This window comes from Telopea speciosissima, chromosome 8, assembly GCF_018873765.1.
Source record: "Telopea speciosissima isolate NSW1024214 ecotype Mountain lineage chromosome 8, Tspe_v1, whole genome shotgun sequence".
Classification (NCBI taxonomy): Eukaryota; Viridiplantae; Streptophyta; class Magnoliopsida; order Proteales; family Proteaceae; genus Telopea; species Telopea speciosissima.
In genome coordinates this window covers 38823346-38836064 of record NC_057923.1, presented here as the reverse complement: position 1 = coordinate 38836064, position 12719 = coordinate 38823346, and the positions used below count along the sequence as shown (strand labels likewise).

The window sequence follows — 12719 nt, the reverse complement described above, 5'->3', positions numbered from 1 at the left end:
CTTCCTCTTCTCCAGATCGAGCTCTCGCTCAGGACTCCAGCTCGGAGATCCTTGTCATGGCATTCAGGACCTGCTCCTCCATGACTTTTCTCTTCTTCTTCTTGTCCTCACACGTCGCGGCGAGGGCCTCCATCCGCCGGCGGACCTCACTCACCTCGTGGGTGACCTGGATAGAGGGTAACACGTCAAAAAATGCCTGAGGCACAGAACAGAGAGAATAGAGTAGCAAGGACCAAAGATTTCCCTGGCGAAGTCCATGGCAAACGAGTCTGCCAGCTCATCGTCGAGAGGCCATGGACAACGGCCTAGTCCTAAGGAAGGCCGTAGTCCATCAACTCCTTGGCCACCTTCGGGTTAGCAAAGCCCAAGTTGCCCTTATAAACCTCCCACTAGAAGTTGAGCCGGCGTCTACCTTTCCCGATAGTTTGGGTCGCGCCTCTACCGGCACCCCCTGAGCAGTGTCCTGTGGAGCTTTCTCCAAAGCGCCCTTCTCTAGGGTCATCCTCTTGGCGGGCGCCTCAAGGTCTACCACATCGTCACTGGTCCTCTTCTCCTTGGGGGACCTTCGGTGGTAGGGTTTTGGAGGGCACCTCCTTTCTCTTCAGAGAGGGCTCCACTTTCTCCTTCGGGGGGGCTTTTGACGAGCCCCCAATGACAATGCCCGCAGAGGAACAGGTCTGCTTCTCAACGGCCTTCCTTTTGTCTTCTGTCGTAATGGAGCGGAGCGCCTTGTGGTCTACCTTGAAATTCGCTGCAAGGGCAAGAAAACACAAGACAGAAGCTCAGTTCGTGAATACATATAAGAGAAGAAAAGAAAAATCAAAACTAAAGGGCAAGCACACTCACCCCGAGCTGAGCTCAGCTCGTGCCTGGCCAATAGAGCCTCATTTTTTAGCTCACGTACGTCGAAGGCCTCGCCCTGAATGTATAAGCTGAGAAAACCCTGGTCGTACTGGCTCAGCAAGGGGACAGTGTTCACGGTCTTCAACCGAAGCCTCCCCCACTCCGCCTTGAAGGGCTCCTCGGGGATGCTTGCATAGAAGAAGCGATCCTTCTACTTCTTCGCGGACTGGGGCATATGGCTTATGAAGTGGACAGACTTCAGAGCCCCCTTCATGCTGTGCGAGGCCAAATAGAACCACTCATTCGTGGTCTGCTTCAACATGAAGAAATGGGCGAAAAGAGCCCACGATGGTCGATGACTGAGCTGAGCGAAAAACATGTAAAAGCCGAAAGCTGCTTCCACGAGTTCGCCACCAGTTGACCTGGAGAAAGGGTATAGTGGCGAAGGACTTCCACCACGAAGCGATGGACGGGAAAACGGAGGCCGCTTTGGAACACGACCTCGTATAAGCACACAGTCCCAGGGCATGGGGTGTTCACCCTCTCCTCCTGGGTTGGCACCCAGGTGCATACCTCCTCAGGGAACCCGTATTGATCCCTTAGAGCAGCCAAAGAACGCTCCATCAGAGTGCTCTCCCAGGCCTCCACTCCTGTGGGTTCCTCTCCAGACTCCCCCTCTCCTTCCTCATCTTGACCCCCACCGCCTTCGGCGGTTCGTTCCTCTAGGGCCTCGTCCAGGGTCAGGGTGACCCCACTGGGGGGAGCAGAAGAAGAATGGGCCAAGTGGCCATGCTAGGCAGTGAATTTCTTGGACCTAAAGAGTGCAGAACGCTCCTCTTAGGTCCTCTTAGAACTTACCTCGGGGTCAGAACCCTCACTCATACCAACAACCTCACCGGAGACCTTGTCTGGCTCCGCCTGAGAAGAAGAAGAAGAAATGGGTGAACAAACTTACTGGCTGAAAACTAGCAGAAAGCAAAGAACGGAGTTCATAGGAAGTAAAAGGTAGGGCTCGAGCGAAAGAACACAGCATGAGCTCGGGGCACCGAAGACTGACGAGGACGCTGGACAGTGGTCAGAGAAAATATCAGAGCACCGGAGCAAGGAACAGTAGCAGGAAGCAAAGATTAGGCGAAGGTCTCAAAATCGCAGAGTATCAGTAAGAAGGGCATTGGAGAAGAAAACCCCAATTTATAGACCAAGAAGGGAAGGGGAAGCATCCAGATCCAACGGTCAGGGGCAAAAACCATCGTAGGGCTGAGAACGACCGACGTTGGGCGTACCTAAGGCGTCATAAAAGCCCGCGCAACGTGTCTGCCCATCAATGGGTGCCTTCGCGCAATAGAGATCGAGCGGCCGTAGATCCAGCCTAGACCTCATGATGCCTACTGCCACGTGGCCAGAGGCGTGTGGGACATCAAACGTCGCCAAACCAAAATGGAGAGGGTTCGAATCGAGGCGCCATTATGGCCTAAGCCACGTGTCAGTCGACAACTAGAACGTCAAGTCACGTCCAGCTATTGAAACGTTACATTTGCACGTGCGGGAACAGATGCCAAGGAATTCAAAACCGATTCAATTCCCCTGGGCGTTAACGCCCAAGGGAGTGGGGGGCTCGTGATAGATCAAGAGACCTCTCTCCGCGAGAATGAGTTGGTGGGTACGTGATGGACGAGTTGAGGCCACGTGCGCCAGACACAAGCGGATGAGCTCGTCTAGAACGAGGCTAGATGAGCGACATGCGTCGCAAGGCACGATGTAAGATTCCAGCTCGTGCCATAGCGCTAACTCGCTACGCCAACATCCAAATTGCAACTACCTGGCCCCAGCCAATAAAAGGGGCGACCTCAACACTTCACCTAAATAACCCAAGACTTGCCATGGGCCAGCATGGCCCGAGATTATTGCCCACGTTGCGCCTAATCAGGCGCGAGGGAAGTTATGGATAAACGTTATCCCCTAAATCACTCCTAAACACTCTCACTCCACTTCGGGAATCCAGCTTTCCTATTAGGGCATGATTCTGCCCATCGTCCACCATAAGTAAGGGAGGTAACATCCTTCTACGATCATCTGAATTCTACTTTGATTATCTGTTGCTAAGGATTCTAACTTAAGCATCGGAGTGAGATTGCCGGCGTAGCCTAGTCCTCTCTGCTAACCTCGTTTTGCATGCACAGGACGCTTCGGTGAAGTTTCTGACGCAACACGTTCCGATACTGTGCACTAAAACCATGGGTCTGAGACTCTGAGCTAAGCAACGCGACTGAAGACTCCAAAAAAGGAAACAAAAAAAAGGGAAAATTACATGATTAGCTACTTTTGGGTTTTCATTTACAAAACTATCCACCCTATGTTTGAGTTAACAAAAATAGACAAAAACAAGTTAAGGTTTACAAAACTGGACAAAATAGTATCTCTCCCTCCCACACTTACCTTTTTAGACATTTTTACCCCTGTCATTGCCTTCTCGTCCAGGCATCCTTCGTTCCCTGCAACCCTACCCTTGTCCCAGCCACTGCCATTCTCTACTACCCCAAGTAACAGAGGAAAAAAATGAGATTTTTTCAGAGGGGAACTGCCGAGGAAGGAAGGAGAGTCACTATTTTGTCTAGTTTTGTAAAACTAAACTTGTTTTTGACTATTTTTGTTAACTCAAACATAGGGTGGACAGTTTTCTAAATGAAAACCCAAAAATAGCTAATCATGTAATTTTCTCCAACAAAAAATAAGAGAAAAAACTACCTACTGAGATGGTGATTTGCCACGTTACGCAAGTTGGGAACGATCGAGAGTGAAGATAAATGTCTCTATCCGTGTTATAGCTCAGCTGTTAGAGAAGCTAAAAGAGAATAAAACCCGAGATATCCTCTTACGAGTTACGACGAATGGGATATTGGCAGCTATCTGTTCCGAATATTCTAATCGAACCGTTATATCAAAGCCCTTAACTGCAACCCTCTTCCCAACCCTTTACCTTCCTCCATTATCAGCCTTCAGAAAGTACCAATAACAACCTCAGAATCCCTTTTTTTTTGTCGTTTCTTTTTCTTACTTCTTCCGATTCCGTCAGATTTCCGCCGGCATATTCCTTGTCTTCCCTTCGTAACAGAGTCAGATGAAGTTCGGGAAGAGCCTGAGTAATCAGATCGAGGAGACTCTGCCTGAGTGGAGAGATAAGTTCCTTTCGTATAAGGATTTGAAGAAGAAGCTTAAGCTTATCGATCCTAAAAGCGATGAGAGGTGCAGTAAGAGACCCAGGTTGGCTACCGGGGATGGTGCCGAGGCTGCAGAGATGGAGTTGAGTTCATTGACGAGAGAGGAAAAGGAATTCATCCGATTGTTAGAAGAAGAGCTCGAAAAATTTAATGCCTTCTTCGTCGAGAAAGAAGAAGAATACATCATCAGATTAAAGGTATCTATCCCCTCTCTCTCTCTCTTATATATATAAAAATTTCACATGGAGACAAAATTAAATCAGGGAAAGTTTCGATCATCCATTGATGTTCTGCAAATCGGTTATAATATTTGGGGTTTCTGTTTCGTCCATCTTGTAATGCATTTTATTTTAAAAAATTTGCATGGACAACAAGCTTTGATTGCCCGCGAAAATTAATTCTTTCTGATCAAAACTTCTTTCTAAGAAGATTCGAGGTGCAGATATGCCTGTCTTCGGTTCCGTAATGATGCTTAGGGCGTCACTGTAGTCTTGTAACTGACGGAGATTTCAATCGACAGTGATTTGGCTCTTCGATTTAAGTCGCTCTTTCCTTGCCGAGTCTCTCTCTCGGCCTTTCCCTAATTCCGACTCAAGAAAATCGCTTGTTGCGATTCCGCGCAACCTTTAGGGCGTGAAGTGGTTTTCTCTGCTGGCACGCACCATGTACAGAAAGATAAAGTCAACGAATCTAATGCTAACGTGATTGTGATTTCCGGAGAAAACGCTGGAGTTGTTTTGCTCCTTACCTTAAAATAATCGGTTTTAACCTATTTCTGTATAGTTAGATCAATAGGCGCACTGAGGGCCTACATGAAACTATGGATGTGAGGAATTCTGAACCAGCGGTGTTTAGAGCTCTCGTTGTTTATTGTACTCGACTGTTTGATATCGAAACTAATACTCGTCCTGCAATGTTCACTGCTAAGTGAGCTAACGTGCGCCGGTGTTACATTGTTCGCGTAAAGTAATATTATCCAGTGCTTTATACGGAACATTTGCACGTTTATGTTATTTTTGGTGTGGTGTGGGCAAAAGTATGCGTGGATGCGAATGGGCACATAATGCCTTTTTTATGCTCTGTGGTTGTGGGGTTGCAGGAATTACAGGATAGAGTGGCAAAAGCAAAAGATTCCAACGAAGTTATGATTAAAGTGCGGAAGGAAATTGTGGATTTCCATGGGGAGATGGTTCTGTTGGAGAATTATAGTGCTCTTAACTACACAGGTCTGTATAAAAGGCCTTCAATCTATCTATTTATGTTTTCTGGTCCAGAGTGAAACTCTACTATGAAATCTTTAATCTGGAATTTATGTGTTGTGGGTCTCCCGATTGATTCTCATCCTGTTCTATTTCACGGGATGATCCCCATGTGAAGCCGGTCTCACTAAATAGAGTGAAGCAAACAGTGAATTTGTGGAGAATAAAGAGGAAACGTAGCTTAGAGGGTAAGTTACCCAAAAAAGACAGGCATTTGACTTCTTTTGTTAAATTTCAGTCTATAGCCACTTTGCCCTGTGGCAAAAGTAAAGCTTTCTTTATTTTAATTATTTTGACAACAAGAGTCAATTATTTAGATCATTTCAAATGGAAGGAGTCCAATACATGGTGGCTAGATTAGATGACGAAGGTGGAGTTCAAAATTTGACATGTGCTCAATGCAAACTATGACTGCAATGTGACCAGCTAAAGCGGTGCCCTTCCCCATAGGCCAATGGTTTGGATATGGTACAACCGTTATCAGGTTAGGGTCGGGTATGGTATTTGAGAAACTTCAGGTACTCACTCTGCCAGATGCCCTTCCCTCACACATGGTATTTGAGTAACCTTAGATACTCTTGTTCCCCTGCCCTTACACCTCAGGCATGTTTCTGGGGACTATTAATAATCATTCTGCAATTGTTTGAGAAGGTTGTGAATGGTATGTCCTTTGTCATGTTAGGTTCGGGTCTGGTATTTGAGAAATCCCAGGCATCCACTCAGGAGAGGGTATGCTAGCCCTCATTCACTCACTCTCTCTCTCTTAAATGAAATGATCTTGCTGCTGCCCCCTATATACAAAACCATTCCGGCCCACCTCATTGGGGCGCGGCACTCCTTTATCCTCCTTGCTCAAGGAACCCTCTTCCTTATTTTTTTAATATTGCAACATCTGATGTCTCCAGCAGTGTTGACGGGCCCCCTCCATTCCGGCTAGTGTGATATCTGCTCTTCAAAACCCGCTTGCTGCTGCCAACATTCAGGTGCCTCTATCACTCTTTGGACTTCATTTTACCCTGGATATTGCTGCCTCAAGCTGCTAGTTCAAAAGCAGCTCTTGATTCGATCCAACAAGGGGCGAGGTGATTTACAATCACCCTTGCCTTACAACTGTTTTCAGAACAACAAACTAATATGAAAAATATATCTTAAAAAAATATTGATTTAATATATTTCCCCTTCATATGGAAGGGCGCTCCTCTATTCTGCTTGCTCAGAGAATCCTCTTCCTATTTTTCTAATATTATATTTTAATATTAAAAAAATATCTTAATAAAATATTGATTTAATATTTTTCCCCTTCATATTGAAAGTAGTGCAAAGTTTGTTTTGTTAAGTAATGCCCATAATGTCTTGTTGGTGTCATTTTCCAAATCTGCATTTTAATTCCCATAGCTTACATGGTGCAAAGTTTATTTTGATTGGTCACATCACTCTTACTTGTGGCTCAAATGGTCTGCTATCCCTATCCAAAGTTAGAACCACCTCCTCAATAATTTAAGATAAGGTGTAAATTCTCTCTCAGATTGAGGCATATTGTCTCAAGGTCATAAGAAATTCCCATGTCTCTTAGAATCAAATTCCATATTTTTAGTGAAGGTCTATTTCCAGATGATAAGATACTATTTAATGATTTAGGACAAAACTTTCACCAGTTTGGGTGACTTCTTAATAAATAAAAGGAGAAGTGGTTAGGCACACCGCCCGCTCCAGGTAGCTAGCGAGCAACAGGCACATAGGAGGGGGGTGACAAGGGAGGGCAAGGGGGTCTTTTCACTAGGATGGGAAAGAGAGGTAGACACAGGCTGGGCACCTTGGCGGCGTGCCCAGCCTTTACCCTAAATAAAATTTGACATGAACTGTTTAATTGGACTCCATTGTTAGAATAATTCTCGTGTTTTCTTTCATAATCAAATTATGTGCCTTTATGTGGATGTTTTTTAGTTGTCTTACCAAAATTTAAAGAGAAAACAAGGTGAATGGAGTTCCTATCTATCATGGCCAAGAAAATTAGATTGGTAAGATGACACAATTGACTTGCATGATGCCCAATAATCAGAACTTGAGTCAACAAAACTTCAAAGTATTCAAGACAGTTTGGATTATTGTGAATAGAAAAAGAACTTCTGAAAATGATCACATTCTTTTTCAAGAGTTTGTGTTTGTTTATTATAAAATTTATGGGAAATTATTTGTCAGAACATGGAGCATCTTCTTAAGGAGTGGTGGTGGAAAGATAAAATGAGTGATTGTTCTGTTAGTTGTGAATGATAGGAGTTTTTTATACATTTTATGACCAATATACCCTAGTCCTCATACTTACCTCTAAATCGGGGTAGCTGAGTCTTCTTCCTCTTCTAACTTTTTCTCCTTCATTTCTTCTTTTATTTTCTTAAAAAAAAACTCACCGTATGCTTTCTTCTTCTTCCCCTCTGATTTCTTCTTTATTTTCTTTTATATCTGAAATCACCACCGAACCCTTTTCTCCTTTTGGTTATTTTCTTCCGAAACCCCAAACAAAAACCCATTTCTACATTCATCTGTCTTTCTTCCCCATTTACCTAATCAAATCTACCCAACCTTGAAATGCACCATCCATCCTCCCCTTCGGTTCTCTCCATTTCCGAAACCGATCAACAATCCCACTATCATCGGTCTGAAAACCCCTTTTTGATTATTGTGAATAGAAAAAGAACTTCTAAAAATGATTGCATCCATTTTCAAAAGATTGTGTTTCTTTATTTTAAAATTTATGGGAAATTATTTGTCTGAACATGGAATATCTTTTTAAAAAGTAGTGGTGGAAAGATAAAATGAGTGATTGTTCTGTTAGTTGCGAGCAATTGTGAACGATAGGAGTTTTTTATACATTTTATGACCAATATAGTTTGTGTTTCTTTATTTTAAAATTTATGGGAAATTATTTGTCAGAACATGGAGCATCTTATTAAGGAGTAGTGGTGGAAAGATAAAATGAGTGATTGTTCTGTTAGTTGCGAGCAGTTGTGAACAATAGGAGTTTTTTATACATTTTATGACCAATATAGTTTGTGTTTCTTTATTTTAAAATTTATGGGAAATTATTTGTCAGAACATGGAGCATCTTATTAAGGAGTAGAAGTGGAAAGATAAAATGAGTGATTGTTCTGTTAGTTGCGAGCAGTTGTGAACGATACGAGTTTTTTTATACATTTCATATCTGAAATCACCACCGAACCCCTTTTCTCCTTTTGGTTATTTTTTTTTCCAGAACCTCAAACAAAAACCCACTTCTACATTCATCTCCCCTTCTTCCCCATTTACCACTAATCAAATCTACCCACCTTGAAATGCACCATCCATCTTCCCCTTCTGTTCTCGCCATTTCCGAAACCGATCAACAATTCCATTATCATCGGTCTCAAAACCCCCTTTTGCTCCCCATCGTTTCTGTTCTCTGTTACCTAAAATCCACAACACACCTGTTGACAATCGAACCCTGCTTCCTTCCATTTCCTTCCATCCCAAAGAGTGAAGCAGAAACAGCATGGAGAATTTGATAAGAAAATGGCTAGCATGCAATAAGAGTAGACCAATTTCAGAGATTTCAGACTTCTAACAGATTCTGAACCTTAGTAAAGTAGAATTAGAACAAAAGATAATTCTTACAATTAAACTCTTTTACCGTTTCTCCTCTGCTCAAAGAGTGAAGCAGGGCAGAGCGAAAGAACAACTCATAAAGGAAAGGGGAGGGAAAAATTTATCTATTCTATTATAATAGTTGTTGTTTTCTCTTTGCCTTTGCTCGTTTTCTCTTTAATGGCTGTGAGAGACTGTAAATGAGAGTCTCCATCTTCTGTCACTCATTCCATTAATGGCAGCAGTAGGGGCAGAGCCACCTCTAGAGGTCTTTTCATGGCTCATAACCCTACCCCTGGCACCGGATTACCACCTAACCTTGGTGGAATTCCAGGACCCCATCGCTTACATTCTTAAGAGGAAGCCTCCAAATATGGCATCTGCAAGATCATTCCTCCTCTCCCATCACCACCTAAGAAAACTTTTATTGCTAACTTCGGTTTGTTCTGGCTCAACCGGCCAAGTAATGGAAGAAAGATGTTAGTTTTAGCAGGAAGGGCAATTTGGTCAACATATAGTTTACTCTAACGTTTTTAATACCAAATTAACGACATGGGTGTATTTGTCAATTATTTTGGAAAGTAAGATGGTATGCGTAAATACTCACAAACCTGACGGGTGTTTTTATAGATATCCGATACCTTAGGGGAAGTACGTGTATAAAACCCTAAATTTTAACTACTTGAAAATCAAGAGAAACATTGGGTCTGTTGCATATGTTAATTAGGGCCCTAAATTCAATTTTGGGGACTTGGGCCAATCATTAACATGATCCATATGCACAGTACAGTGTGTATTTGGAAAAGGGGTTGCTTTTGGTTTAGTAGTTTTCTGTTTATTTATTGTTTTTCCTTCTTGACACTTTCTGGTATAACTAATTCTACCTATTTGTGCTTGGAACTTAATTGTCAGCTAGAGGCTTGAGAGAATTTATAGAGCTTGATCTTGCCACCAATTATTGGCCTTGAATTCCACTAGTCAAGAGAATTGTTCATGCCTATTTGATTTAAAAGCATGCAAGCTTACTGATTCCACCATAATATTAACAGGTTTGGTGAAGATACTCAAGAAGTATGACAAACGAACTGGTGCTCTCATTCGACTGCCCTTCATCCAGAGGGTATTGCAGCAACCATTCTTCACTACAGACTTGCTCTACATGCTTGTAAAAGAGTGTGAGACTATGCTTGATAGTCTCTTCCCAAAGAAAGAAGCATTTGTACCCGAGGGAGATGGGAATGAAGGGTGTGATACTAAACCTCCAACAACAAAGGATGGGATGCTCACAGGGCCGAAGGAGCTTGCAGAAATAGAGTACATGGAGAGTTTGTATATGAAGAGCACCATCTCAGCGCTTCGTGTGTTAAAGGAAATAAGAAGTGGAAGCTCAACCGTAAGCGTATTTTCGTTGCCGCCACTGCAGGGTAATGGTTTGGAGGAATCCTGGAATAAAGTCCCTGTTTTGGAACAAGAAGCGAAATAGATGTTGGTTAGATCGTGGTACAAGTTTCTTCATATTCAGGCAGGTCACAGGAGTTGCTTGAGTGAGGCAGAGGTCTCCCCCCCCCCCTCCCTCCTCCCCCCTCCCCCTTCCCTTCCCTTCCCTTCCCTCCCTCCCTCCCTCCTTAGTTTTGGGATTTTCTTTTATGTTTATTACATTTTACAGTCTTACTTTACTTGCATGTAATAGATACTGCCACAGTTGTAATTTTGTATAATGCACAAAATCAATAGCTAGGCTTAATTCTCAATCTTGCTACTAAAAAGGAGGGAATTGTAATTTTTATATCACTTGTGTAGTTCTCTTTTATTTTAGGACGACGAAGTCTGCAGAATTAATGGTTTTGGTTTTGAGCCGAGTACTCAGCTTGAGGTTGTTGTGATTTTTTTTTATGGGTGGGATCTGGGATGGGTTGAGGAATTATCTCCCTGCTTATAAATATGCCTTCTCAATGAATAGCCGCCTCAATAAATTCATTCTTACGGGGCTGTTCATTGATGATATCATATTCCTTTTCGAGATTCTCATTTTATGTCACCTTCCAAGTTTCTGTTCTAAATAATATCACATTTTATATGTTATGCTCTCTATGGTACAAGTTTCTTCATATTATTACTTATGGAGACTCGAAGTAATATAAAGAAAGTCTAGACTGGGGCAGCAGTTACAGCTTCACTCTTCCTTCTGTGTAGAGAGGTGGGGATGGTAGATGGACTTGGACTACTTTGGGACCAGTAGCTCGAGGTGAATACCATGTACGCTGATCACAGCATTATTGATGTTGAAGTTCAATCCCAATCCAATCCCACCTTTTCTACATGTGTTTATGGTGACCCGGCTAAGGCTTGTCACCACCAGGATTGGGATCGTATTATCAATTTTGGGCAACATGGTCATGAGAACTAGATCTATATAGGAGATTTTAACTCAATTTTAGCTTGACATGACAAAAAGAGGGGTAACTCAAAAGCGGCAGCGGATATTCGTAAGTTTCAGCACTTCCTTGATTTGTGTTCTCTTATGGACATTGGAGTTCATGGTCTATCGTTCACCTCGAACAACAGACGTTCGGGTAACATCGATATTAGAATTCGGCTAGACAAAGCTCTCTCCAACCCATCATGGCGTAGCTCCTTTGCTGAGGCTATTGTTACGGTTCATTCCTCGGTTGGTTCTGGCCATCTTCCCCTCTGTATTGACACTAAAGGCAGTAGGAGTTTCAGTTTCTGGCCATTCATGTTTGAATCAATGTGGTTTTCACATTTGGACTATAAGAAATGCTGCTAGGAAAGCATGGTCTATTTCAAGGCTTGGCCTGACAAGCAATTCCCTTCCTTTGAAAACTGAGAACTACAAAATAGTTTTCAAGGTTTGGAATCGAGATATCTTTGACAATGTTCAACAAAAAATTGGGAAATACCTTATAGAATTGAAGCAAATTCAGACTCGCTGCCTTTCACAGTTAAATGAAAAGAGGCAAAGTGAACTTCATGATCTATTAGAGACTAAATTGAAGACGGAAGAAGCTCATGGCATCAAAAGTCCAGATTACTGTGGCTGAACAATGGAGATAAAAACACACCCGTTTCTTTCATGTTACAACTATGCACCGAAGAAATCACAGTAAAATGCTCAAATTACGCCTATCATTAGGTTAGTGGTCCTAATCCGAGGAGAATATTTTCCAAGAAGTGTTGAATACTGTAAATAGAACATGGGCCAGGCCTGGTCCAAGCCGCCCACAAGGGGCAGGTCGGACCCTACCCGACCCTGGTGCGCATGGGAAGAACCAGCCACTTAAGTGGCTAGGTCTATTCCTCCCTCTTAGATAGATTCCCAGTGGGAGTCTAAAAGGGGCAGGGGTCTTAGGGTTTTGGCTTTATATAGAAAGCCTATAACCCTAAGACCAGGAGATCTGTGAAACCAAATTCTCCCTCTCTCTAGTGTTTGTGTTCTCTTTGGGATTCCATCTCTTCCTAGGTATTTGTGGTGTGGAGTTCTCTGTGGAGAAACCTGTCGTGATCGTGGAGATTCGCCTGGGTGCTTGTAACCATAAGTTTGGTGTTTGATCCTTCTTCCGCTGCGCTTTCGTACACATTCAGGTATGATCCAAACCCTAGATAATTTGGATCTTGGTGTATGTGACCTAACAATGGTATCAGAGCTATTGGCTTATTGTTCGCACATTTTTTTTCTTTCTTCCCCACGCCTCGCTGCCCTTGGCGCATGCACGCAGCAGCAGGCCACTGCCAACGGCTACGGCGGATGTGTGCAGGGCAC

The 12719-nt window shown here is 43.2% G+C and overlaps 1 protein-coding gene across 1 annotated transcript; it reads left to right on the top strand.

Annotated features, from left to right (window-relative positions):
- Positions 1-3888: 3888 nt before the first annotated feature.
- LOC122672838 (SPX domain-containing protein 1-like) lies at positions 3889-10496 on the top strand. The gene is made up of 3 exons (XM_043870335.1): positions 3889-4258; positions 5161-5287; positions 9988-10496. Exons 1-3 carry the CDS (start codon positions 3962-3964, stop codon positions 10419-10421), a joined length of 858 nt encoding a protein of 285 aa, XP_043726270.1. The 5' UTR covers positions 3889-3961; the 3' UTR covers positions 10422-10496.
- The last annotated feature ends 2223 nt before the right edge of the window (positions 10497-12719 follow it).